Source organism: Xiphias gladius, chromosome 16 (genome assembly GCF_016859285.1).
Source record: "Xiphias gladius isolate SHS-SW01 ecotype Sanya breed wild chromosome 16, ASM1685928v1, whole genome shotgun sequence".
Lineage (NCBI taxonomy): Eukaryota > Metazoa > Chordata > Actinopteri > Istiophoriformes > Xiphiidae > Xiphias > Xiphias gladius.
Genome location: NC_053415.1, coordinates 17,823,798 through 17,851,466, shown reverse-complemented (window position 1 = coordinate 17,851,466; position 27,669 = coordinate 17,823,798). Strand labels below are relative to the sequence as shown.

General features: G+C 41.5%; 3 protein-coding genes across 5 annotated transcripts in view; 1 reads left to right on the top strand and 2 right to left on the bottom strand.

Moving 5' to 3' along the window:
- Positions 1 to 12,161, bottom strand: part of sytl5 (synaptotagmin-like 5) — a 43,557-nt gene extending 31,396 nt beyond the window's left edge. For all 3 annotated transcript variants that reach the window (XM_040148938.1, XM_040148937.1, XM_040148939.1), the window contains exon 1: positions 12,068 to 12,161. The gene's annotated coding sequence lies outside the window, so the exon portion shown is untranslated. The remainder of the gene's footprint in view (positions 1 to 12,067) is intronic.
- Positions 12,162 to 14,289: 2,128 nt separating this feature from the next.
- On the top strand, positions 14,290 to 19,054 carry LOC120801236 (dynein light chain Tctex-type 3-like). Its single transcript, XM_040147934.1, has 5 exons — positions 14,290 to 14,515; positions 15,841 to 15,882; positions 15,992 to 16,115; positions 16,244 to 16,321; positions 17,986 to 19,054. The coding sequence occupies exons 1-5, from the start codon at positions 14,489 to 14,491 to the stop codon at positions 18,054 to 18,056; spliced, it is 342 nt and encodes a 113-aa protein (XP_040003868.1). The 5' UTR covers positions 14,290 to 14,488; the 3' UTR covers positions 18,057 to 19,054.
- Positions 19,018 to 27,600, bottom strand: xk (X-linked Kx blood group (McLeod syndrome)). Its single transcript, XM_040147932.1, has 3 exons — positions 27,256 to 27,600; positions 22,448 to 22,710; positions 19,018 to 21,221 (listed from the first exon to the last, which is right to left on the bottom strand). The coding sequence occupies exons 1-3, from the start codon at positions 27,498 to 27,500 to the stop codon at positions 20,284 to 20,286; spliced, it is 1,446 nt and encodes a 481-aa protein (XP_040003866.1). The 5' UTR covers positions 27,501 to 27,600; the 3' UTR covers positions 19,018 to 20,283.
- Positions 27,601 to 27,669: the final 69 nt, after the last annotated feature.

The following is a 27,669-nucleotide window of genomic DNA, read 5'->3' as shown; positions in this document are numbered from 1 at the left end:
TTTCTCTTTCTCTCAAACACACACACACACACACACACACACACACAAACACGCACACACACGCACACACACACACACCCCTCGGGGCAGATAACATATCCGCACCACTGCAGTGCACTAATGACCCCCTTCCCCTGCCTGGAGACCTGTCAGACACACTGTCCATGTCACTGCCAATCAATCGAGAATCTGTCTGCAAATATTCACGTCACTCTTCCCCATCCTCCAGACTCTCTGCATGTCAGTAACTCTGCTGAAACACAGCCCAACATTGTCTGTCGGTCAGAATCCAACTTGAGACATTAATTACTCGGTCGGCTCAAAGGTAACGAAGTGACATTAGACACTGATATGAATAACTCACTCCCGTCAAGCCTGACACTTTACATAACGGTAACTAGCATTCTGTCCTTGTCAGATTTGGCCTTTTGTATCTGATTATGAGTCTACAGGGAGGGCGGGGATGTCAAATTGCAGCTAAAAGAAAGACAGATTCCACCAGATCAGCAGCCAGTCCTCTGATCTAATCTCTAAATTGACTGCCTACAAATTTTCATGTTCCGATTGGGGATGAGTGTTACCAAAGGAGAAAGGGATAAGTTTGTGAAGGATGGGGTATAGTTTGAAATAAACCAGTTCACATCTGTGCTTATGGCTGTTCTGAATGACGAAGGTGAAAACACTTCCACCATAGAGAGAGGTGAGACACGATAGACACTCAAATGGGGATAACATCACACGCTTTCTGACGGTCTCTCTGCAAAGGCATTCGTGGTGTTGCACTCTTTTGTATATATGAAAAGAGACAATTATGTGGAGAATTAAAAAGAAAAGAGATGGATAGAGAACTTCAAGCCCTACTTACTTTCTCATCTCCACCTCGCTCAAAAACTTTAGAAAGGGAGTATCTCTGGAGTATCTCTGCACTGCTGCCTGTTCCAGGATTATGTGTCACAGAGGCCTTTGACAGCACCTCTCCACTTTAAGATACGTTTCAACTGAAAGATCTGAGAAAAAAGTTACATGCTGTAGCTTTAAAACCTCTTTTCTCAGTCCTTACACAAATATTTCTGCTCGCCAACTCTCGTGTAATAGATTTCATGCGGATGTAGAATATGTACAGCATTGACGTTTGGCGTCTGGGCTCTGAACTCTTCACTCCACACGAGGAAATGCCAAGCTCAGGAGAGCAGGCAGTAGGGAGTGACGATAGTAATTTTCTCCTCTCGGGGAAGGAGCAAAGCACTGATGGCTTACACACATTGCAAACCGACACTGTTCACTGTTCACAGACGTGAAATGGTCACAACATAAAATAGCTACGACATAAAAATGCTACTTAATACATCAGCAGTAATACTTTCATTACATAATATAAAATAGTATAACACTCAAAGTGGCCAATTTTCTGCAATTTGATACTTTACATACATTTTTCTAATAATACATGAATAAATGTATTTATATATTGCAGTATTGTTAGTTTTATTTTAGTAAATAATCTGAGTATTTCCTCCACCACTGCGTTTCAGGGTTGCTTTTCAGCGTACTTGCCTCCGTATTTGACCAAAACTATTTTTTAAAGTAGTTCCCGCCGAACCATGACTAACATTTAAAATGCTGCCTTTACAGCCATGGAGCACATGTCATTGTCTCCGTAACATTACAGCTCTCTGAGGAGTTGCTGTCAGGAATGACCCATCAAGCCTGCAGGCCTGCAGTTTCCTGCAGGGCTCAATGGAGCATAAAATGGGAAAAACAAACCAACAGAGTTGGTGCCTCTAAAAACCTTATCCAGAGCCCTCTGTCAGCTGTCCTCTCTTATACTCGCAGCGTTCCTCCTTCTTCTTTCTGCTTGCCTACTTTCACCCTCAGTGAACTCCCCTGCATTATTCTTATCTGTATGCTGCTTATTGTCCTCGCATTGATAGGTTGTTTGTGTCATTTCACCCGCTAATTAAGAGGAAAAGGGCAGCATGGGCTCAGGAAAAGGCTGCCACTCCTCCAAACAGACCAGCAGAGGAAGCACAGAGCCGGAGACAGAAAATGGATGATTGGTTTGGTTGGCTGTGTTGTGTTGTGTTTTTGGGTGTGACTCATGGAATAAAAGACTACCAGGAAGAGAAAAGCAGACCAGGAATTTAAGGGGAAAGTGGTAAGACACTTAAACCAGGTGCTCAGCGATGACTTCAATGCAGGTTAAATGTTGTGACCTTGAAAGCCTTGTTTCTCACCCCCCCTGATCTCAGATCACATTTTAAAACAAAGCTCAGTGTGACAGGAATGCAAAAGAAGAAAGTTCAAGATTTTTCTCCTCCTCATTTATCAGATAACACACAAAGCAATAATTGTGTGATCACTGTTAGCTAATGTTTTCCTGAATATTTCCACAATCTAAATGGCTTCTTCTAGGAAAAGAATTTATTTTACATAAGGTTCAGGTTTAGGTTTGTTACCATTTCCACACATATGCTTCACATTCATACTGAGAAACAAAATGATTTTCAGGTATAATGTTTACCATGTTCACCATCTTAGTTTAGTGCGGCGCTGCATTCCCGCAATGTCAGCAGTACGGGAAGAATTGGAAAAATACCCCTTATTCCCACTCGAGAGCGTTCATGCGTTATTCTAAGGTGGTTAGCCCTAATGCTAACTTTGTAGTCACACAATAGCCTAAATTATTCACCTTTGTTGTGTTGTATTTGTAGCAGTTTGTTACCGAGTGAAACCGTATGCAAAAAGAGAATAGCTACAATAAAATGAACTGAACGTATTGTATTAATGTTAATAATTAATTTTATTTTGATGTAACTGCCAGCGGTAGTGCATTTTGCAGCTGTTTTTCCAACGGTTTGTTGACATGTCCGCAGTTCTTTTCACCAGAGGGGGAGATAACTCTGACTCAGAATTACAAGCCGGAGGCTGATGTGAATGGTTTTGTTCCACTCCGCTGCTCGTAAATTGGGTTTTAAACAATATGACACAAACGTTCCATTAGCATCGCTAATTAGCACTAAACACAAAGTACAGCTGGATGGGAACGTCATTAGTTTTGCAGGTATTTGGTCATAAACTTACAATTTTGTCCTGATGATGGCGCTGGATGACAAGTCAGGAAATCACCGGATTTATCACAGTTCACACTGCGAGTATGGTTGGATTACTGACCGGGTTAAACTGTCCTGGGGCCGCAGACCCATAGGGGGTCCAAAGGCCTCAGATGACCTTTGCAGCAAGTACTTTCTGATAACTGTGATAACTGAGTTTAGTGCAAATTTTTAATCTGAAACGATAAGAACACTCTTCCCGCATTTTTACTAATTTTTGTGGCCCTGGATTGTGTAAGTGCCTCGTGTCACATTTTTTTTAGCAGTTTAAATATTCAAGCTGATATAACGCTGACAATTTGTTTATAATTTGATTAAGAGCAAATGTATTTGAGAAAATGCTAAAATGAAGAAAATGAAGGACTGTACCAAATTTCATGGCAATCAATCCAGTTGAAATCAAGCTATTTTACGTGTACAAGCGTGGAGGAGCAATCACATGACAAAACCATCTCTAGATCCATGCCACTAGCACGACTAAAAAACATCCACAGTGCAGAGGATTCAGCCTCTTTACTGTAAAGTGTGCCTTTAGTACAAGGCTCTGCATTTTCATTCATTCATTGTTGTCACAGCTGTATTCTTCATAATATCACAACCTTGTTGCATTAAATGTGAACCTGATGATACCAGTAAAGGAAAATCATGCAGTAAAGATAATAATTATCTTCTCAAAATAACATACACACAAATCTAAATAATTATCCACTTCTTTCTCTCTTTGTTATTCTTATGTTCCTACGTACGCTTCAGTAAAAATCGACGCAACTCCAATGCAAATTCTGAATACCTATGTATTGTAACTCTCCCTCTCTTCTCCCTATCCATCAACATCTGCACTCTCTACAAATCAGTTTGTTTCTTAACGTGATTAATTACACAGAGGACAAGAGCTTCTATGAGACAGGTGATGGAGATGCCAGAGACAAGCGTTGACCCTTGTTCCCTCAATTTTCACTATCATCAGCTCTTCCCATGTCTGGCATGTGGAACAGGCTAATTTATTCTGCCAAAACTGCAGTGAAAATGGTCCAGATTTCAAGCCAGAGTTTGCTGTCTACGCCACAGATCTGGCTCTGTTTAGGCTTATGATAGAAACTGTGAGATGGCTCAAGTGCAGGCAGTCTGGTTGTTGGATAAACACACACACACACACACACACACACACACACACACACACACACACACACACACACACACACACACACACACACACACACACACAATGCAGAGTATCTGAAATCTCTAGCCTTAGGGAACCAAATCATTACCAAAGCTTTACTTTTACTTTAGTAGTCATTCCCCCGAAGAAAAAAAAAAAGACGGAGGGAAAGGGATCTTTTAGGAACTCTGCTAGAAATTATTAATAGATAAAGTTAAGATGAAAAAATAAGGATTATGTGTGTTTTTGATCTTTTATGACATGCACCTTTGGGGAAAACGTGCTGTTACTATGAACACTTAAAGAACAAGAGATGAGAGGTTTTCAGATCGAGGTTGGAGCTTATTAACCCAGTTCCAGCCGTGGTCTCTGCTGCTGCTGCTGCTGCTGCTGCTGCTTCTTCACAGAGAGAGAGAGCTCCCCCTCTTTTCACCAACATGTCTGAATATTTCATAGCATCCCAGTCCAGTCAAACTGCTGCTTGCCTGCCACATTTTACCGTGCTTTGTCTTTTCAAACCGCTACCGGCTAATGGAGAATCCTCTGAGAGTGTATGTGCATGTGTGTGCGTGTTTAGAGCAGTGTTACCATTAATCAGTGTAACATCTGAACAACATGTGGAATCTAAGGCTGAGTGGATGCTAATTGATTATGATTTTTTTTAGATTAGCCCTGTGTCTTTTCTGTTTTATTACACTTTACTTTAGCGTAGCTGAAACATTAAGCAGACAGATTGCACAATGAAATTCTGTGTTTGGAAGACAGATGGGTGTCTGGGCTGACTGAGCCTCCAGGACAGATCGATGAATAAACATCTTTCAGAGAAGATAAAAAAACTCCTGTTTTATACAGGTGGACCTTGAGTCCTCCATATTTAAAGCACTCCTAGTTTTTAAAAGCATTTTATTGCATCGATCTAAGGTATTATGTAAAAAAATAAAAAGTATCAGTAGCCAGACTTTAGATCTTTCTTTTCACTCATTTTTTCTCCTTTCAGATGTCAAAGGAGTTTATTTGCTCAGGATCATGGTTGGTGAGTCAATTTCAGGTGGCCACGACATTCACTCAAATACGCTACTTGTGAAAATAAAACTCTAAAGAACAAAACACTTTCAGTTCTACATGACAGCTCTCAGCATCCCACGCGTTAGGAAAATCCTGGCAATGCATCAAAACAACTGCATCTGTCAAATAAACAGCACGCAGCAGCCAATATTTAGAGCGCAGAGCATTTTGACAGAAAGGGCATCCTGATCTGTGTTTCGGCAAAGCCAGATACAATTACTGAATTATCACGCAAGTGTCTTTTTAAAGTTCAGAGATGCTGCAGAACCTTGGAGTCTTCAATTAGGTGCTTCCTCAATACCACTTTCTAATAAGGCACCATTTATGAAGGATTAGCTGTAACTACTGGCTTTATTAACAGGTAGTATTCACTAATTAACATGTTGTATCTTGTTTAATCTGTACCTAAACCAAGTGTAAAAACAACAATTTGAAACTGCTTAGAGCCATCTCATCCAACTCTCATTAAGAATGCAAATGAGCGTATTTTCTAAAATGAGAAACTATTCCTTTAAAAGGTCACACGCTACTTGCTTTTTATTACGTGAACAGCAAAAATTCATCCAGTCAATATGCCGTCAGAGACTTTCCTTCCAAGAAAAATGGCAGCATCAGTCGTTTCAGCAAATTCTCAAAGACAATGTGTGTCTACGTTCAAGCGACAAAACCCTGAAGTGTCCAAAATAGTTATGACTTCTGTCTTGGTTGTTGTTTTATAATTGTGACACAATTTCACTGAAAACTGAAATGTGGTTTAACTGTTAATAATTCCTTTCACCCAGTGATGTCATGACCTTAATCTGTTCAAATATATTTATGATTAAACACCTCGATGTGCATGACTTGCAAACAATGAATCGAGGTAATGATGTACACTCCGCTGTGTTGACTTTTCCACACATCACACACGGGTCGAGCTGCTGGTACTGGGAAATAATAAGATAATGATGCAATTTCAAATAAGAGGGTTTATTTTGAGCCCATCTGTGTGCAAGTGTGCACCTCCGCCTTTGCCTAATTTCTAGGTTGAAGTGTCCCATCATCCCATTGCACCCCTCAGAGGTTCAGAGCGCCTGCAGAAGCATGTGTCCATTCACATTAGTGGTTTATGGAGGGCAACACAGAAGCATCGCTCCATGACCAGCAATCTATTACTCAACCGAGTGATTCCTCTCAGCACTGCCTCCAAATTACATTTCTGCTTTTGGGATGTTTTTTTCCTCCCCTCCCACATCTGCAGCAGGGTTGGTGCGTGGACAGGCACCCACTGATTGCCTCGTTGCGGCCGTGATTGAACAGGGACGCGACGGATCTCTGAGGCCGCGCGGGGCTATAGGCTGCATACCAAACGGGTACGCATCACGCACTTGAGAGCTTCCGATAAGAGAGGCATCAGTGAGTGGGAAGGAGGGAAACCCCACAAAACACGGCACAAGAGAGATCAGACATAACTCAATGCAGCAGCACAGACAAGCTTTGTTACAGCAGCTCAGGGTTAATCTGGATATAATAAAGCAGATGATCACAGAAATCATAATAGGTTTAATAAGATAATATTCAATGTGGCTCATGTTTTTAAGGCAGACTATGTATGTTATCTCCAAAACACTTGTCCTGGTGCAGCTCTTTGTTTGTCAGAATACAAGGGAGTGGACAATGTAAATAGGGTGGAGAGCAGAAACTACGGAAGCAGTGAAGTTGAGAAAAGGGGTGTAAAGTTTTCAGACTAGCTGGAAAACTGGCCAACAGATAGAAATATTGCAATGCTGTCATTTTGTTTTGCCATATAGCCTACAATTTACTCACAAAAATGCAGGGGGAAATGCATTATTAAATTAAATGTGTCTCTGTTTTGCTAAATCTGTCCATACTATTATTTATATTGAAATAAATTTAATACATGAGCCTATTTAATACATTTAAATATTTGATTCAAGTTGCTTATGCGGTGTTCGTGTCATATCGGTTCAATCGTAATCACGAGTGGGAAAAACCGCTCATGTCAGCCTTCAACTTGGTATTCCAAGTCAGAGATAATGTGAATTTCTGACACTGACTATCTCTCCCAATTTAGTGAAAAGAACCACAGACATGTCAACAAACAAAATGCAACCACAGCAGGCAGTTACATCAAAATGAAATCCAGTGATACAATCAACTAACACAGTCGATTCAGCTAATTTTATAGGATCTACAGTGTATACTCTTTGTATCTGGTTTCACTTGGTAACGAACTACCACAAATACGCACCACAACATAAAAAGTGGCTAATTTAGCCTGTTCAGCCGATGTGACTAATGCGTGACCACTCTCATGTCGGAATGACGTGGTGTTTTTCCTGTTCTTCCCAATCTGCCGACATTGCGCGAATGCAGTATTAACTACACCAAATTATATGAGCTTTACTAGAGTCAAAATCTGAGAGGCCCGATACTGCTACTCTGCTAAACTAGTTACCATTAGCTTGACTTTAGCTAGGTGATTAAATTTAACTGCTACCTCATTAAGTTCTGTTGAATAACCTGAATACCTGAATAATCGAGATGTTGGTTTATGAAAACTGATATTTTTCAATTACAGGTAACAGCTAGGGTAGAATCATGTAAATCTAGCTTTAGCTTCAGCTAATGCTAGCTATGGCTACGTCACCAGCTAGATTTCACTCGATAGCGCTCTTGTCTCAGCTAGTTCGATGTTTTCCCTGTGATAGAATGAAGTTACTGCGGTACAGCTTGAATTTTGCCAGATACTGCAAGTTATTTAGTGCCAAAACAATGAGCCAATCAATTAATTATTTAGTCAGCTTTAGTAATTATAATAAGTAATTATGATAATTGAGTAATTTAAGCAATTTATCAACCAAAAATTAAAAATATTGGCTTGTTATACCTCCCCAAATGTGAGGATTTGTTGCTTTTCTCCCTTTTATCTGATTGTAAATACGGTATCATTGTAAACTACTTTTATCTGTTGGTCAGAAAGTAAGAAACTGGAGGACTTTGGATCTGAGACACCAGAAAATGTAATTTTTCAAGTTTTTCTGACATTAACAATTAACTGATTAATCTAAAACAAATTGAGCGTTTGATCATGAAAATATTTATTACTTGCAGCCCTAATCTAATTTATACATCCTACATGCATCATGTATGCAAACCTCCAACCTTCCTATCAAGACCTTTGGTTTTAGATTAGAGGCTTCAAATCCTACTGCTGACATCTTCTCAGAGAAGCCTCGTCTCTTTAATCTTCAACCACAACCGGATCTCAAACCTCACATCACTATTTTCCCCATAAGTGCTGTGACTGACAGCATTAAACACAAGCAAGACACCTGCTAAACTGAGGCAAGAAAACCACCACCTTGTTTTAGCCGTCTAGCGCTGTTACTGTGGTTCAGCTCGGCTTTTTGGCTCAGTCTTGTAGGTACTCCAAATTTAACATGCGGTTTTCATGAAATTATACACTTCTGTGGTATAATATTTTTTGGATGGTAAAACAGACATGAAAAAGTCAGACTCAGAAGTTTTGAACAAATATATAGTTACAGCGTTTTGGGTTTTGTAGGGCAGAGTACATCAGTCTGGCACCATGAGCTACAGCCTGACACAAAAATGCCTACCATAATAAAGCCTGTATGTGTGAATGTATGTGCACACACACACACACACACACACACACACCTCTATTCTGTCTTGCCAGATCTTGAAGATGCAGACCTCTAATGCTGTGTGACTGCACTCCCCAGGGCTTTCTTTCTGCTCCGCTGGATAAGCTCTGTAGCCTGCGTGTAGAGAAATAGGGAATCCCTACATTCCCTGGCTTCTCTCCTCCTTTATTCGCCCATTTATATCCCCTCCAGCCTTGTGTGTGTGAGAGCTGTATAAAAGCGAGGTTATCATTAGGGAGGCATTCTCCCTGTGACAATGATAAAACAGCCTCGGCAGATACTGCATCTGTTGCTTATGGCCAAATGAACCAATATAGGGAAGCGTCACTATGACAAATTTTAGCCTGGCAGGATATCTTACACAGCAAAAGCTTGTTATTCATGGGAAAAAAACAGCAATGTGAAATTTGTCAGGGATGTTAAATTATTTCTCTTTTGTGGCACTTTAACACAGGAACAGAAGCTCATACTGTGTTCAAACCTTAAAGAGACTGCTAACTTAAATATTACATCCAATTACGGGGCTTCATAATGAAACTAATGATAATATCTGAACTCATGGGTGTTATGTTTACTCATTAGCACAGCTGCTTTGTTTTAATTTACAGCTGTTAAAACACACACAGAGACTTAACGTTTTCCAGCCAAGGCTCAAAAATGACGGCTGACAGAAAGCGCCGGCTAAATATTGTCTTCGCCCACTTTGTCAGCGTAAGTAGCCGCTTTGGCCAGCAGCCACCCCGTCTGACAGGTCTAATAGCCTCTTTGGAAGGTTGATTTGGCCTAGTGTATTTTCACACTACACTGGCTGCTAAAACTGGCTAATTAAAATGTACAGACTAACGCTTGATGCCAAATAACTACAGTAAAAAAGACTAAGCCATGAAATTAGTCAACACGATTTGACCTAAGGGGCAAACCTTTTTTCTAAACACAATCTGTGCTAGTATTTGACCATATAATGCATGTGTGCTGAAACAAGTGTTATTTCATCAGAGCTAAAGTAATTGACATCATTTTGACAATTGGATAAAACTTTAAAGGAACAGACTTATTTGCTTTCTTGCAGAGTTAGATTAGAAGACTGAAGCTGGACAGGTGAGTGAGTGCCATCAATCTTCTCATCTAACTCATCCAAGAAGGTGAAATAAGTGTGTTTCCAAAACATGTTGTACTATTCCTTCCAGTCCTTTTATTTTATTCCGTCCAGTGATCAGTTATAACAGGCAATATTAAGGGTCTTTTTCTGGATTTTTAGACATTAACGGGTAAGTACTTTACAGCTGAAAGAACTAGTTGATTAATCAAGTAGTCAATCGCCAGGAAACTTAATCAGCAAATTTCAATAATCGATCAATTTTTAAGTTGTCTGTCTAGTAGAAAAGCCAAACATTTCGTAGTCTCACTAGTTACCTAACTTCTCAGTTCCAAGGACTTGCTGCTTTTGTTTTTAAGTGATAGAAAACTGAATACTTCTTAGTTTTTGATTGTTGGTCGGACAAAACAAGCAATTTAAACATGTAAGTTTGGCCATTTGGGACACTTTTCAGTATTTTCTGATATTTTATAGGCCACATGAATAATCACTTCATTAAAAAAAAAAAAAAATTACATTCATCAATAAAGAGTTATATTCCTTTCCTGCAGCCCTAAATGGATTGAACAAAAAAAAACAAACTGCAACTCCTACAACCCTAATGTAACTTATACGTCCTATGTGCATCATGTAATTCAGGTTCACAGACTCAAACCTTCCTGTCAGGTATTCTGGGTGCTCTCCTTTATCTTCAACCACAACTGGATCTCACATCAATGTTTTTTCCCCATAAGTGCTGTGAGTGGGAGCACCAAACGAAAACAAATCATCGGCTAATCTCGGGCAAAACAAACAAACAAACAAACAAAAAAATCCCCCCAAAACCCCCAAAACCAGAAACCCCTCTGAATTGGAATGAGGTCAGCGTGTTGCTTCTCCTGTGACTTACACCTCTCCAGTCCTGGTGGTACACCCACTGAACATGATGTCAGATAAGGGACCAACGCTGCAGACGTGCAGACTACACTGCCAGTGGCCAGTTTATTAGGTACACCCAGCTGAAACTAGTGCAGCCCAATACAAGAGCCCCGCAGCAAACCCCTGCCTCCACGAAGGTTATGATGTTTCAGAGGGGCGCTGATTCAACTTTGTGCTCGGTGTGGGGGGCTGCAGTCCGCGGTGCGGTTTGCGGGCTGCATGGCGTTGTGGGGACAGGTGTTTCTATTATTTTTGCCCGCCCCACTGACATCACCGGGGGCAGAAACAAAAATGAAAAAGACTCCTCCGGCGCCTCGGTGTCACCTTTTTATTAGCACCAGCCGTCCCCGGAAAGCTCCGGGACATGCCGGTGCCTCCACATGAAACTACCGTGGACAAGGTCACGATTGATTATCAACTAGGAGGCGCTAACATATCATAGGGACATCAGAGGGGTCTCTCTCCAGTCACTCCTCGTCACTGTTTAAAATGACCACATCAGACCCAGGTGATTATTTGATCTATCCACCGCCTGTCTCTTCTAACTGCTGCCCTCCATATTATTATTATTATTATTATTATTATTATAATTATTACATGACAGGTTTCATACCTCTTCTACCAGTCGCCCCGGGCTGTTGGAGCAAGTTGACAAACGCAACATATTCTCATCGTACCGTTGAATTCACCTGAGGTGACTGCAGGTGAAATCTAGCGTCGAAACCGGTGGAGGCAACAGGAAAAAAGAAAGGGGGCTTTTTGCTGCATTGCACCTGCCCAAACGCGCCTAACTTTAGCCGAGAAGTGGGCTGTCTGGTCCCACTGATGTGTAAGTAATCCTCCCGGGGTCGCGGTCGTGACGGTGGACAGACCGCCCCCCCCCCCGAAAAAAACCAAACAAACAAGGAAAAGCCGCAAATAAAAACATCATTAACTGGAAGCAAGCGGCAGCGGCTGACCGTATGTGCCATATGCCAGAGAACACACGGCGGCGTTTGGTGTCCCGGAGTGTTGCCGGTCGACCTGCAGCGCGGCGATGCCTTACCTGGTGGCCGCGGACAGAGGTGAGGAGCCCGGCGGGGGAGCACGGCGGGCTGGAGAGGAGAGACGGTCCGGGGGATCAGGGACCGTACGCGAGCGTGTCGGTGCGCGTCGGCACCGTCTGATGGCAGAAATCCACAGCCAGGGTGTTCCCGACAGGAGGGGGCGTGGTGTGTGTGTGTGGGTGTGTGAGCGTGTGTGTGTGTGTGTGTGTTTGTTTTAGTGGCACGCACGCAAGCCTCACAGACAGGCTTGTATTTCCTGACAATGCGACAGCTGTTTCTGCTCCCGCTGTTTGTGTGTAATAAAGTCAACGACCCAATTAAAGGAGAATTCCGCCCCAGAACAGAACATCATGCTGCATTGCCGGGCTCGAAATAGGTCCAGGGAAACTCCCTGTTTTTGCACTGGTGGTACAATATGTGTTGGACCACCTCCGTCTCTACTGTAGAGTGACAGTTTACCTGATAGTAGTGTATGTAGCTGAAGGAAAAAAAGAGGGCTGATGATGTGGAACCCCCCCCCACACACACACACACACAAAATAATACATTCATATTACAATAAGACAACCTTACTCCTGATCATTATACTCTCTTTAGGTATTAAACATAACCTGTTCATCTATGCTTTCAGTTTATAGTGTGCCACAGTAATTTATGGGTTGTTTTTTTTTTGCCCCTTTTTAATATAAGTTGCTTTGTGTAGACTATTGTATGTTTCTGTGTTGCATGTTAAATACCAATGCAGCACCGTGATGCCCTGCACAGCACGCCTTATCTTAACTAACATTAATATTCCCTTTCTCTTTTTGCTGTGCTCTGCCCTATTTCGAATTTATTCTCTTTTTTTCTTTTAAGGATTACTATGTAACATCCTCCCAGGGACAAAAGATGGAAATATGTCTTTTTTTTTTTTTTGCCAACCCCGGATCGTTTATTTATTTAATAATTCTAGTCATGACCATCACATTGCAGCACATCATAAAAGGAACACAGTCCTCACAAAGAAGTACATGTGTATTTACTGTATTACATGTGAAACATACTTCACATCTTTACCACATGTGGAGAACCGTTTCACATGTGACAAAATTCACAGGCAGATAAATGGCTTTCAGACATTTCACGTGTGAAAATGTCTGTGTCTGTCTTCTGACCTTTTTAGAGAAGTGTGTGATCATTTCTGATGCTGTTTGTGTGTTTTGTTGTGTGTCTTATCTCTGGTCATATTTTTTCAGCAGTACTCAGGTCTCTCATTTTCACAATAAAATCATGATTGCAGTTAAATTATTCGGTTAAATAAAGGTTTCATTTATGAATTGTTTTTTTTTTTCCATAATATAAATTTTTTCAGCTACAGTGAAGTTGTCCACTATCTCAGAAACCATCCAATATGAATTTAATAGCTAATTGCATTGTATTATTATGCAATTAAACAGCAAATTTCCCATTTTAAAATATTACGAACATCCTTTTCCATTATATGATTGAAGTGGAAGTCTGAGCCCAGCCCATAATTGGATGTTTTACAGAGGACAATCCAATTTATTGCTGTTTTCACAGCATACGCAGTGGGCTTTTATAAACGGTGAGGACCGCTGCTCCTCAGACTTCAGCCCACGGCCGGATTAACCCACTGAGGGCAGACAGACAGGGCAGAACTGAGGGCAAAAACATGTTGTTGGGCCCCTATTGACCCCCCCCTATACATGTCAGTTACATTATTACTAAGACACCAACCAGTACTGTAGAGCTGAAAAGATCATGCGATTAATTGAATACACTACTAACAAAAAATCAGTTGGATATTTTGATCATTGATTTAACATTTAAGTTCATTTTTCTGAGCAAAAAAAGGCATTATTTGGTGAGCATTTAGTTTTCCAGTTTTCCACTACACCAGCTACAACATCAAAATGTTGCTTATATGATAATGTATATGTCCAATAATATAATAATATAAAACTGACTGGGCTCATTCTGCATAAATGTTTTGACACAATTTTATGACAAATGAGCTCAATAATATAAACTAAACCCGTTAAGGTGTTAAGAGTAGATTTTGACTCAGGGACCCTCCATCTTGTAACCCTCAGGGTACACGATGGAGGATGCATGGAGGACCTGTTGTGGCTGATCTTGTGCTTCAGTGGTTCAAATTCGTAACAAATCAGTGATTAATCACATGTGTAGACCCGAAGGATATGGATGAGACGCCCCCCCCAATGCCGATCCTGGTCTGGGTTTGTGGTTTGTGAATTCAGCCACGGGGGGGCGACATCATCACGCCGGGGATCTGCTTCGGCAGGCGAGGGACTGTCCTCGCTGCGCTCGTTGTCTCTGAACGACAGGAACGACACGGCAACAGTAACTCAGCAACGGACGGACAAAGAGGAGAGACGGCAGCATCCGTGGCAGTGGCGATGGAGGAGTATAACTCTGGAGAAGAGGTGAACCTATTTATTGTTACTTCTCGTGAAACTTAGTATCGAAACGTCCGCGGTCATTTTCTACGAAGGCTTTAGAAGCCGGTGAGCTTCTGCTAGCTTAACCAGCTAGCTGGAGCTAACGGTATTTCTGTCTGGGTGTGGCCAGATCATCGCATTTAGATTTATATTATCGGCGGAATATTATATTGACGAGCACATCAGAAGTAGAAACTGTCCGATACGGTAACAGTTGGATAACCTGCGGGGTCCTGTGTGTTTCGCTCGTCACAATAAGTCGATTCAATGGGGCGAGGAATGAATCGATAAATCAATCGACGTGGGCTCAGGTTGATGGGACACTTAAGTTTACATGTAGTTCTACAGTGAGATATTTAATAAACAAACAGAACAGCTGTCATAGTGTTATTTCTGAATATCTCTTTGGTATTAAACAGAGGTCTTGATTGGTGAAATGTCACAGTTTTGGTAGCAAACCTCGCGTCGAGCATGCTGACAAATAAAATGCTGTTTGGGACTGACAAGACTGGCATTGAAACAGTTATTCATCCATAATGTCACAGTCCTCATACTGCTAATGTCTTGAAGGGGGACCCGGAGATTTCAGGTTGAGTGGGACAGTACTTTTAAGTATAGAAACTACTCATAGCAGTGAGTCAGAGTGCTAAAATAATTAGTCGATTTATCCCGAAGAATTAGAGAATAATGAGACAAGATAAGTTAAATAAAAATAAACTATTAAGAAAAACACAGGAAAGGCAAGAGGGAAAAAGACAATAACAAAAGTAAATGGAGAAAGATATATTATCTTCAAACTCACTTTCTGCTCATCTGTTTTTACTCAAACAGCAATATCCAGTTTTAATTCAGTGAAATGTGATCACTCTTAATGGTTTGCTCTCCGTTTCCATCTAACTGCTGATTCATTGTATTCAGTAGCAGTGCACTTCACCGCTGATTAATAATAAAATTAATACTATGAATCAGCCTAATGATAATCAAAGTAGGAGAATAACTGCCTTGTTGTAGGCGGCTTAGATTAGGTCATTTCATTTGACTACATTTTTACTATCGAAAATATTCATTAATGCAGCTGTAACTTTAAAGCACAATATTTTCTCTTTTGATACTGGAATAGTTTCTTCCTATGCACTATATGTTAGAATCATGGATGTGAAATCATTATGGCTCTTAAAATGACACATGCTGGGTCGTGCACCATCTGAGTGTCATATAGAATAGTTCGGTCTGTGAGGTGGGCTCTTCATGCAAAAACTGCAATGAAACAACACAGATGCCACTAACTCTCCAATTCAATTATCTTGCAGGTTCTCTTCAATGCTGATGAGGCCAGTGTCTCAGTTAAAGAGGTAAGTTTTAAACCCTGGAAACATGGATCAACTGTATTTTATTGTAAATCCGCTCTGTCATGTGACGACAGCGATCACGATTTCCTCTCTGTGTTGCTTTTTATCTCAGTGTATTGAAGGTGTCATTGGTGGAACAGACTATAATCAGAGTAAAGTCAACCAGTGGACGGCAGGCATAGTGGAGCATTCTCTGACTCACCTGGTGAAACAGGGACGGCCGTTCAAATACATAGGTGAGCCAACTACTATCATACACAGTAACACGAGACCCTAGGACATAAAATACGTCATGTAGACATCTAGAGCTTGTGTGTGAAAGCAGACTTGTCACCGAGTGACACTGGTCTCTGGTGTTTTGTAGTAAACTGTACCATCATGCAGAAGAGCGGTGCTGGTCTCCACACGGCCAACTCCTGCTACTGGGACACTGCCACTGACGGTGAGAGAAAACTTATAACAATGCCAAAGTTTGTTGCTTGTCACATTTCTTTCAGTACCAAAAAAACAGTTAATATTCGATACCCCGCCCTTTTTTCAATGGTATCTGGTAAAGGCAGATGACTAAATAGTTCAGGCCAGTTTAGTTTCACAGATGTATCACATCACTGTATAGCGTATGCTGGCTGATAAGTAACACGACATTTCTGTATAGAAATGCCAAAGATTTCTTTGAGGTCAGTGTCTCCTTTACATATCGGGCTGCAACTAATGATTATTGTCATTAGCGATATATATGACAATTATTTTCTTGATTAATTGTTTAGTCTGTAAAACATCAGAGTCCAAAGTGACATTTTCAGTCCAAAACCCAATGTTAATCAGTTTAAAATGATATAAAACAGAGAAAAGCAGCAAAAACTCACATTGGAGAAGCTGCAGCCACAGAATGTAGGCGTTTTTGCTTAAAAAATGACCTAAAACGATGAATCGATTATCAGAATAGTTGCCAATTAATCTTCTGTTGATCGTCCATCAGGATACCCCTAACAAATTATTTTTAATTGTTAATTGCTCCATCAAGTACATATCTTAGTCACAATTCTTTAGTGACCAATTTGAAGGGATCCTTGTCAAAAGTGTTTATGTCAAAAAAAAAAAAATTAAAAAAAGAAACAACAAATATTGGCTGATCTATTGTTAGCAGATTTTGTCCCTCTAAAAAAATCACCGTTTGTATCACCCTTAAAACTTTCTCTCAGGTTCTTGTTTCGGGATTTAACTGCAATATTTCTTATAATTTCAGAATTTTAAAATATTTCAATTAGAGTATAAATCGCTGCAAACTGAGGTTCTTTTTAAACTCATTCTAATGAATGTAAAACCATTTTTAAAACCAATAGCATTTATATTGATATAAAATCCAACTTGTGAATCAAGAATAGAAACTATTGAGTTTAAATATTAAATTATTTGTATTAAGAGACATTTTAATGCAAAATTGAATAGGTGGCTTATTTTAGATTTTGCATTTAAAAATAGTGATAGTTTTTGAAACATGGAAATGAGAGAAAAACAGGCTAAAACTGTTTTATATTGAACATGACTGGGTTGTATGACAGAAATTCTACTATACTGCATTTTCTCCTTTTGAAACAATACATGCTGTATATACAAACCACATCCAAACACCAGTTTATAAGAGCACATAGATGGGATTTCTAGATGTAACTAATCATTTTTTTATTACTTAATAATCTTTCAGCTACTGTTTGAGGCCAAAGTTATGTGTGCATATTGGTTGTTTTGACTGACCTACAGCACCCAAAACCCAAATTTATTCAATTTATAATGATTTAAACAGAGAAAATGAGCAAATTCTCATGTTTGAGAAGGTGGGATTGGCAAATGTTTTGGAAGTTTTGCTTGATAGATTACTTTTCAACAAACTTGAAAAGTCTCTATACTATTCTATTAATAGTATAGTATATAGCAATAGTATATCATATTTGTTGGGTTTGAGTAAGTTTATTGTGTTCAAATGATTGAATAACTTGCCTAGAAACATTCCTTATAAATAATATCTCTTGAACTTTTTACCAGGAAAAATATTAGAAATTTCATGGCTACGTCAGTATAATTTCTCCTGTCGTCCATCTCCTTCAGGAAGCTGCACTGTCCGGTGGGAGAACCGCACCATGTACTGTGTGGTCAGTGTGTTCGCTGTGGCACTGTGATGGCGGCGCAGAGCTTGTCGCTGCTCTTTCTTCTAACACCGTCATGTCTGAAGCTGCTCTTTAAATTGCAACGTGACCAAAAAGCCATGAAGATCCTCTGGTGGAAGCTGACGTACAAGTAGCTTATCTCTCCCCACAGGCAGGAAAAACATAAGTTCAGCATAAGAGCTGTGAGTCTACATCCTGCGTTCATGGTCGCGTTTGACTGTGAAAAAATGTTGCTTTGTAGGGACCAAATTCATGGTCAGATTGCAAGGCTGGTTGAGTACTTTGGTTTAGAAAAAAAAAAGTATTATTCTTATTTTGAGTCTTGAAAAGTGACTAAATAACTAAATATTGTGATCCATTAGTTCTTTTCATAAATTGTCCTAATTGACCCTATAATCATTTCCTTGATGTAGAACTTGATTTATTTTTATCATTTGTCTCCTTCATTACATTCCCGAGTGAACAGGACTGAACTGTTGCTGTAGCGGAAAGTTGCCTATTTATTAAGACAAGTAGCTGTGCTTTAGTAGATACCGGACTACTGACTGTATGTGAAGTGGTTCTACTCATGTATGTAATATTCTTAATATTTATAGTGGTCTGTATCTGTGCAGATAAGAGTGTGTATTTCCAGGATGGAGTCATTTAACGGTCAGTCCCAATAAACGAAGGCACTTTTTCTACATTTCCTGCAGAAATCCTGGAATTGTACTGTTGAACTGTATGTTGAGTTCACTGAAGCTGTTTGATGAATCAGTATTTCTGAACATAGACTGTAGAGTCATTAAATGTATACATTTCCTTCCTGACTGACGGATTACATACGATATTTTCCTGGCTGACTGAACAGAAGAGGAGATAAAATGTTTTTACTAATTTGCAGTTTGGGCTTTCATCCTCTAGAGGTTAGCACAGGATCATACAGAGTGAGTGCTTTTCAACTGAAAAGAAAACAATGCACACAATTTTCACATATAAATATAAATTTATTTTAATTTTTTAAGTAGGATTTAATCTTTTAAATGCCGTTTATCTTGTCATGTATGAGAATGTTTGATGTGTACCATAGGTTTTCATATTTTTTTTGGCTTCAAAGGTTGGTTGTCTTATTTGTACAAAAATTAGGAGCATTCATGTGATTCCGGAGGCTTTCATCCCTCTGTGGATGCATTGCAAAAAGGAGTTAGTGCAAAAACAAACACTGACATCCCCTCTCACACCACCATTAAACGTTAAAGGTTGGAAAAAAAATCAAAAATACTTTTTACAATTCCAAACATTTCTTAATTAGATATCAATTTGTGTGCACTTGGTGTAAATATTCTAACTGATGAGACATACAGACGCAGAGCTGAGAGACGTAACAAGCGTGAAGTAGAAAAATGCAAATACATCCAAAACAAAAGCATTTAACATCACAACAGCTGTTGCTGCTCGGTGGTTGAACCAAAGCCACTTAATTCCATTTTGTAAACGTGCAAAAATATTACACTCTGGGAGGTGCGTGCCTTGAAGTAACGTGTTTGGTGATCCACCAGGCTCTTTAACAGTGTGTGGAGATTCACGTCACATAGACAAGCACAAATACATCACAGAAGCAGCGCGTGTTGATGATAAAGCTCTTATCAAGGAGTAAAAAATGCTGATTGCTTGCAGCCGTAGAACTAGCAGGAGGTTCAGGAAAAAAAAAAAAAATCTGTACAAAACACACCCCCCCAAGGGGAATAATAGTTAGACCTCATCGAAGGCTCCAGACATGCACACTTCCATGCCAAACACAGATATTAAATACAATCAGTTCAAATGCATGGCTCCTTGTGATCAGTAATGCAGCATATAAGTGGATACAGTCTTCAAACCTAAATAAGCAATGGCGCTGTCCATGGCATGGGTCTTTATTTGTATTAAAGGCTGCAGGACGACAGGTTAGGGTTTTAGCTGGTGAGATGGGTGAGCACCACCTTCGCAGTGTTTCTCCACACTGGTGAACACAAAGTGGACACTATGCATGTTTGCAGCCAGGATAGATCTCAGGTTAAGGACACATTTGCTTCATGTCCGAGTAACAGACTATGGTAGAAAACAGAGTTGGGAGGGTTATATTGTGTGAGGTTAAGATCAAAGGATTTAAAATGGAAACTAAACTCACAGACGGATTCATGTGGCACTTAAAAGGTTACAGAAGGTTTGATGACTTTCAGAGCCGATCCTCTGAATGGCACGTCAAACAACTGATACTTTAAGCATTGCAGGACACACTGTGGCCAATGTCGCCATTGATTCCACCTCCTATATTATTGCCCATTTCATTAGGAATGTCATACATTGTGTCGTTGAGCATGTCGTACGTCGTGTCGTTAACAATGTCGTCTGTGGTGTCACTGGCTGTGTCATGGGCTGTGTCATTAGCTACCTCCTTGTGTGTGGAGGGGCTCGGTGGCTCCAGGATGGCCTTTCCTATCGGCCTGTTCTGCGGCGACGCAGAGTTGCACATCAGACAGAGAAGAGAGGAGCAATCCCAAAGGCCCTGGGACATGCTGGAGGAGAAAAGCCTCCGACAGGGATGACAGAACTGGTAGAAGACCAGCATGAAGAAGATGGCGATGGCGTAGGCTACCAGCAGCTCCAGCACCAGCAGCGGCGCGCAGATGAAGTCGTAGAAGTCAGTTTTATAGATGTACCACAGCAGAAGCAGCGAGGCATTCTCCACAAAACGCAACATGTAGTACACGGCCATGCGATACCAGTTCTGGGACTTATTGATCAGGTCCGGGTCATTGAGTTTGACCTGCACGGCCGACCAGCAGAACATGTTGATGCCGGCGTAGAGGAAGGTGAGCATGCAAAGCACAATGGTGGTTCCCACCCTAGTCAGAGTTTTTTCTATATTCTCAGGGAACGGGGAGTGGCTCTGCCAGAACAGGATCCAGGGGTAGAGGAAGAAAACTAGGAAGTTCAGCAGAACCACAGGCAGGACCCAGAGCTGCAGCACGGAGCTGAACAGAACCAGGACCACCACACGGGTGGCAATCTCAAAGCTCCTCCACAGGAATATGCACAGATAAGCCATGGGCCGGACGTCCACTTCATAGTCGTCATATTTAATCTTGATGGCCAGGATATTGCAGCGCAGTGCTCCATACACAATGGACAGGAGGGAGATCACCATCAGTGTGCCTGACATGGAAAAACAGAGAAACATGGGGACGCCATCATGTAAGGGATCAAGTCTGTCCTCAGGATTCCAGGTTGATTTTAGCTCATTTTCTTTTTATGCAATCATTTTTTGTCTTTGTTTAGCACCTTTAGCAACCGTCCTTACCCACATGCCTGTCCTCCTTTTATCAGCACAAACTCGGTTACAAGTCTGACTTCTCATTTAGTCAATTTATCAGCGTATAAAGCTGCCAGGAAGCCAATACACATGAAATATGTCCCATGCCTATAAAAAAACAAATCTTTAGTCATAACTACTTCACATATTACTACAAAACAGTTTTAGGTTTTAAAAAATATAGTTTCACCATTTTTACATACAAATACAACAGTAAAATGTAAAAAATAAATCTATAATACAGCATTTACACGTAAAGTGATTTTGTGTTAAGGTGTTTTTGTGCCTTTTTCACTAAGTCTGTATGCCTGCAAATCACTGAAAATATTAGTATTTCTCAGATCAGCAATTTAAACTGGTTTTCTCAGCTTGTCTCTATATGATACATAAAGTTATGTTACTGTGAATAAAACACGCTCAGTGTGTTCACAGATGAACAGACAGTAGGAGTGATTACAGCAAGCAAGAAATGCTTTAATGTACATATGAGCACCTGGCTGATGTTTTACGACAGCCTTGAAAAATTGTAAACCCACCCTTTACGGCCCTGAAGCTCTTGATCATCACATACCGGCCATTAAATCGATAATCATGAAATGAAAGTGTTAGACTCCCGGCAGCAGAGAAAATAACACCTATTTACTGTAATTATAACCTCTTATTTTGTCCTTATTCAAAGACCAGATGTCCTAGTTTGATTGTGTGGACCTTTTACGAAATCTCTCTCAGGAATAGAGATACTGACCCCCCCCCCACACACACACACACAGAGACACACACAGAGTTGGAGAGGCTGACTCAAGATCTGCACCAATTGGCAGAGAGACTCTTCATGATCCATCCTATATATCGAGAGTTACATAACCCCACTTTGACTCATGAAAACACCATCTTCTTTTTTCCAATATGGCTCTTAGCTGATCAGCCCACATCTCAGTGGAGCTGTGGACTGGTGACAGAATACACTCTCAGTGGAGCTTGTTGAATTGAAGGTACACGTGACCATGAAATCAGAGAGTCCAGAGTCTCACACACACTTAAAGTACATGCCCCCCCCTCACCCCCTCACCTCTGCCGATGGACACCCCCTGCTGCAGGACGCAGATGTAGAGCTGCAGGGTGAGCTGGGGGGCCGATCCCAGGAAGGCCTGAATGACAGAGGTGCGGGCAAAGGCTGCCCGGTGCGTAAACAGTTTCCCCTCCGCCTGCCCCACCTGCCGCTCCACCTCCTCAGACTGACCCCCGCGGGGCATCTGCTTCTTCCTGGTGATGCTGACATAAGGCTCCTCCACTTGGCCCACACTGCCATAGATACAAAATGCCTCCAGACACCTGCAGCACAGCAACAGCAGGGGAACAGAGATCATTAGGAGACGCAGACTCTCCTGTTGTGTCGTTCAGGGGAACTAAATGAAGGGCTGCAGATACTGTTTCATTATCAATTAATTTTCAATGAATTTCATTTATTAGGATTCACGTTAGCTTCACCAAATCGGAGGAAGATCTTGCTGGTGTCCACACACACACACACACACACACACACACACACACACACACACACACACACACACACGGGGGCCTGTACCATGAAGCGAGATGAGTGTGTTATCCAGCTATCTCTGGGCTTAATTGAGTAACTGGGGTAGATCACCATGGTAACCTATGCTGCATGAATAACCTGTTCTGGGGCAGGTAAAGTTCAAAGCATCAGATTAAAACCTGTCAACAGCACTGACACTGACCAATTATCTCACTCGGTGAAGACATCACTTTCCGCTGTCACTGTAACCGCATTTACCAGGAGGTGTCACCATTTCACACCAATCACTTGATTCATGGTTCTGATGGTGTCACGTCAGGTTAACAACTCCGCCTCTGTCACATGAACACGCTCCGAGCTGGACCGGATACCCCAGAGATAACAGAGTCAGACTAAAGTTCAGCTCACTTCCTGATGCGGGCCCCCGGCTTCACTGAGCCTAACATCAGCCACAACATGCAACATTTGCTCATTTTTAACTAAACCCAAACTACAGCTGAGGCTGGTGGGAAACTGAAATGTTCATCCTGAGGGAGACATGGATGTCTACCCTATGTTGTTTGATAACCTGCTTAAATGATTGATCCAGTATCAAATGACTAATCCCTTAATCTACTATTCAAAAAGGAAATTTAACAGCATATCCCTGATGTGTCAGCACAATGTAATACATGTTATTTTGCTTATTTCAATTTCCTGTTCATCAACTACTGCAGGTTTGTCAACTATTCGGAGGAATTTTCACAATTTTTTTTTTTTTTATATAATAACAGTGCAACCAGATTCCATGCTGTACTGATGATTTTTTTTGGGGGGGCACATCAGAGGCATTCACTACACTGAAGGTGCCCAAAAGACAGTTTATTACTTAAAGGGTCAATTCATATTTTCTCGAGTCTGTGTCAATACAGTACTCGCATGCCCTTCTAAACACTGAGAGGCCTAATCCTCAGTGCAACCCTTCCTCCTGTTCATACCGGCCATTAATAGACCCCTTCCTGAGTCAATTCGAACGGAAGTGATGGGGCACGAAATCCACAGACCTTGTGTTGTGTAAAAAAATACTTCTAAAGGTCAGATGAAGATCATATTAGGCTTCGGCACCCTAAAGCATATGAAACACCTTCAGTGCAACTTTAGCCAAATGATTGACATGTACCCTAGAAATAATCAGGTTTGGCTTAAAGGATAAGTTAGATGATTTTATGAAAATTTGGTCCCCCTTAATGGCTTTTCTGGAACAGTCAAGGGTGGCTTACTGGGCAGGGCTGAGTTTTTATCTATTTGTTTACTTCTAGTCTCTCTTCTGCCTTCTACTGTGCTGGCTTTACTTTACAGAAAACTGAAGCTATTCAGAGCTGAAACTGACAATTATTTTCATCAGTAGTTAATCGATCCATTATTTTGATAAATCAATTCATGATTTTGTCAGAAAACACGAAAAATAATGTCCGTCGCATTTTCCCAGAGGTCAAGGCGAAAAAATTTAGAATTAAAAATTTTCTGTGGATTGTGGCTAATGAAGGACAGACTGTTTATCAGTCTGAACTACATCGGACTTGACTGACTTTATTGGGAAATATGAATAAATAAAACTGCGAAAGTTGAGTCTTTGAGCTGGTTTTGAGATGTTGAACAAAATATCAAAATCTCATTCAAGCATAGTGATCAATACAGGTCCAACGCTCCGTCTCCGCAGAGTTCAGCATGTTTTCAGTGGATGCGTTTGTGTGTCTTTAGGTGAAGGAGCAAGTGCAGTTTGCAAAACAGACATATTTTTACAAAGCAATCTTAACTGAAAGCGGCTAGTGACAAGGGTTGGGTTTCCAGCCTGCAACGTTACCGTCCTGGCTCAGTCTCACGGCTCTCATTGCGTAGATTTGAGCCGCAGCAGGAAACTGTTTTCAGTGAAAAAGATCTAAAAATTGCCTGTACACCACCTCCTCAGCACCAAACAGCAGACAGACACAGTTAACGGCATAGTTGGCTGGTGAATTCCGTGGAGCATTTAGCGGCTAAAGAGCCAGATGTTTCCCCCAGTAGCTGGTAAAGACTAAAACCAGAGCTATAAGAGAGTGAGAGACTTCCATTCAGTTGAGCAGAAACACGATTTCAAACGAATAATAATGTTGCTGCATGTCTGTTGGATGTGTAAACAGTATCACCTTACAAGGTGAGACTTAAGTGTTGTGATTAAAACTTGTTTCTGCTGCCCCCAAATGGCCAAAAAAAAAAAAAAAAGGACTCTGTTTACGAAATGAGAGGTGTTGTTTTGGGTGGACAAGACTGAGAGGAGGAAGTGCTGCTGTGCTGCCGGCGGTAGAGGCCCTCTCCGCTTGTGTTATCAGAGATATGGGGCTGGCAGCGACGTGTGCTATTCTTAGATCTGCTCTTCACTGAGGAAAGACGCAGAAGTCTGAACATAATCATTCAAAAGCACACTCGAGGGGGGCGGGGGACACAAGACAGGCAGCGTGGGATCCACAGAGGCAGCTGCTGGGGAATCAACGTGCTGTGATAGACGTCTGTTCAACTGGTCGACCAAAGACAGAAACTACTGATATATATGTAGAGCTGCAGCTGCAGCTATTCTTATTATCAAGATTTCTCAACGATTGTCTTCTCGATTAATCAGTGAATCATTTGGGCTACTGTCATCACAATTAGTTAAAGCCCAACATGACTCCATGTCTCCACATTAGTTTTTTTTTTTTTTCTTGGTCCAAACCCCAAAGACACTGAATCTACAATGATATAAAAAAGAGAGAAGCAGCACACTTTGCACATTTGATTTGAGGTGTTGGAACCAGAGAACAACTGGCATTTGACTTAAGTACAAACTGAGATGATTAATCAGTTGTCAATACAACAAACTGTTGTATTGGTCAATAAAAGGTCATAAAATTGATTGTTTCGTGCGACAAACAGTTTTACTGATGAAGACGATTAAGAAAAGCAGCAAATATTCACATTGACAGGCTGGAAACAGTGAAGGTTTGCCTTTCTTTTTGGCATAAAAAATAACTTTAAAAACAGTTAAAGCTCCAGACTTCAAAGACTGGATAGAAGCACTGGTATAAACTGCTCCTCGGTTTATTTGTTAACTTTCTATTTTCCACTCAATATCTTTGAATAATCTTTAATAATGTAAAAATCAACTTCCTGCCCTGTGGCAAACTATTCTGTAAAATGAAATTTAAATACCAAAAAATAACATTAATGGATTATCATTAAAGTTGTGTGTCAATGTATGGACTCGTTATTTCAGCTCTAATTTCTGTGTGTTTCCATTAGGCCTGCAGCAAACAATTGTTTTCAATTAATCTATGAATTATTTAGGGAAATGCCAAGTTGATGTCTTCAAATAGCTTCTTTGTCCAAATAACAAGCCAAAACCTAAAGAGATTCAGTTGACTATAATGTAGGACGAGCAAAGCAGCAAATTCTCACATTGGAGAAGCCAAAATCATCAAATGTTTGTCTTTTTTTTTTCTTGATAAATAACAATTCCAGCTCTAGCTTCCCTTTTTCCAGGGGATGAATTGGTTCTCATGTCACCACTACAGTCGGTTCTCCTGCCGTGTGCATATTTGATAACAGCATAGCATCTCTTTGGACTATAGGGAGGTTTTTCTAGATGCAGGATTAGGCTCAGATTCCCGTAGCTGAGGCAGATGGTCCGGCCAGACCAGGGCAGGGCTCACACAGGGAAAGACCAGGCCTATTACGGTTTAAAGCTCTTGTGTACAGATGTTTAAAGGTTCCTCCGTCAGTGTGCAACAGCCTCAGCATATGTGTGCGTCGGCCTCTTCGTGTGCCCCAGCTGGGCTTCATGGTGGGTGGCTTAACGTCCTTTCAGACAGAGCAGTCACGAGTAAACCAGACACAGCTTGGCCTGAGGATGAACAAACTGTGAGAGGGAGGAGATCTTTCTGAAAGCGCACTGACAGTGGTGGCCCGAGACGACTGGCAGCTGTGCGGGGGTACATGGAACATATCGATGGGCAGTGGGGTGTATTGATCGGCCTTCTATTTCCGTACTAAATGGCACAGCAGACGTACATTCACTGCACCAGCGTGTGTGCAGCCAGTCAGAGACAAAAGGCCGGAGAGAATGAAAACAACAGCATGTGCGCAACGCGTTCATCAAACCATCCGTAAGCAGCTTATGTGCAGACTCGCCGGACATGTTTTCAACGGGAGAAATCATCCGTGGACTCGACACCTGTGGGCACGAACAGGCGTTCGGTGGCCCGGCAGGGAGGAGATTAGGAGCACAGCGGCATCCCGGGGCTCCCGCACGCGCGACGCGCAGAAATAAACAAGTCACCACTGACCTGACGATGGGTCCGAGCTGCAGGATGTGCAGCAGCAGAACGAGCGGTCTGTCCCTGCTGAGGTCCCGGTGGATGAAGGTGAGGGTCAGCTGCACGAGCACGGACGGCACGAGCGTGAAGAGGAGCGTGAGCCCCTGCCAGATTTGGTCTCCGGCGGAGCGGTACGTGGAGCTGAGGTAGAGCGCTGCCGTGGTCTCGGCCGTGAACAGAGACACCGACACAAAGATGGAACTGGGGAGTCGCATCCTCACTCACTCCGCCATTTGGGGCAAGCGGCGCGCTGCTTCGATCGGGGTCCGTTCATCCATAACGTTACCACCGGGCTCAGTCTGCTCAGTCGCCCGCTGGAAGGGGGCGGCGTTGTGTCGGGGGCACGCCGCCGCCGCAGCAGCAGCAGCAGCAGCAGAAGCAGAT

Coding starts and splice junctions, on each gene's coding strand:
- LOC120801236 (XM_040147934.1), top strand. CDS start 14,489: ATGGAGGAGTATAACTCTGGAGAAGAG. Junction 15,883..15,991: donor CCAGTGTCTCAGTTAAAGAG/GTAAGTTTTAAA, acceptor TTTTTATCTCAG/TGTATTGAAGGTGTCATTGG. Junction 16,322..17,985: donor CTGGGACACTGCCACTGACG/GTGAGAGAAAAC, acceptor CATCTCCTTCAG/GAAGCTGCACTGTCCGGTGG.
- xk (XM_040147932.1), bottom strand. CDS start 27,500: ATGCGACTCCCCAGTTCCATCTTTGTGTCGGTGTCTCTGTTCACGGCC. Junction 22,711..27,255: donor CAGCTCGGACCCATCGTCAG/GTCAGTGGTGAC, acceptor GCTGTGCTGCAG/GTGTCTGGAGGCATTTTGTA. Junction 21,222..22,447: donor GGGGGTGTCCATCGGCAGAG/GTGAGGGGGTGA, acceptor TTTCCATGTCAG/GCACACTGATGGTGATCTCC.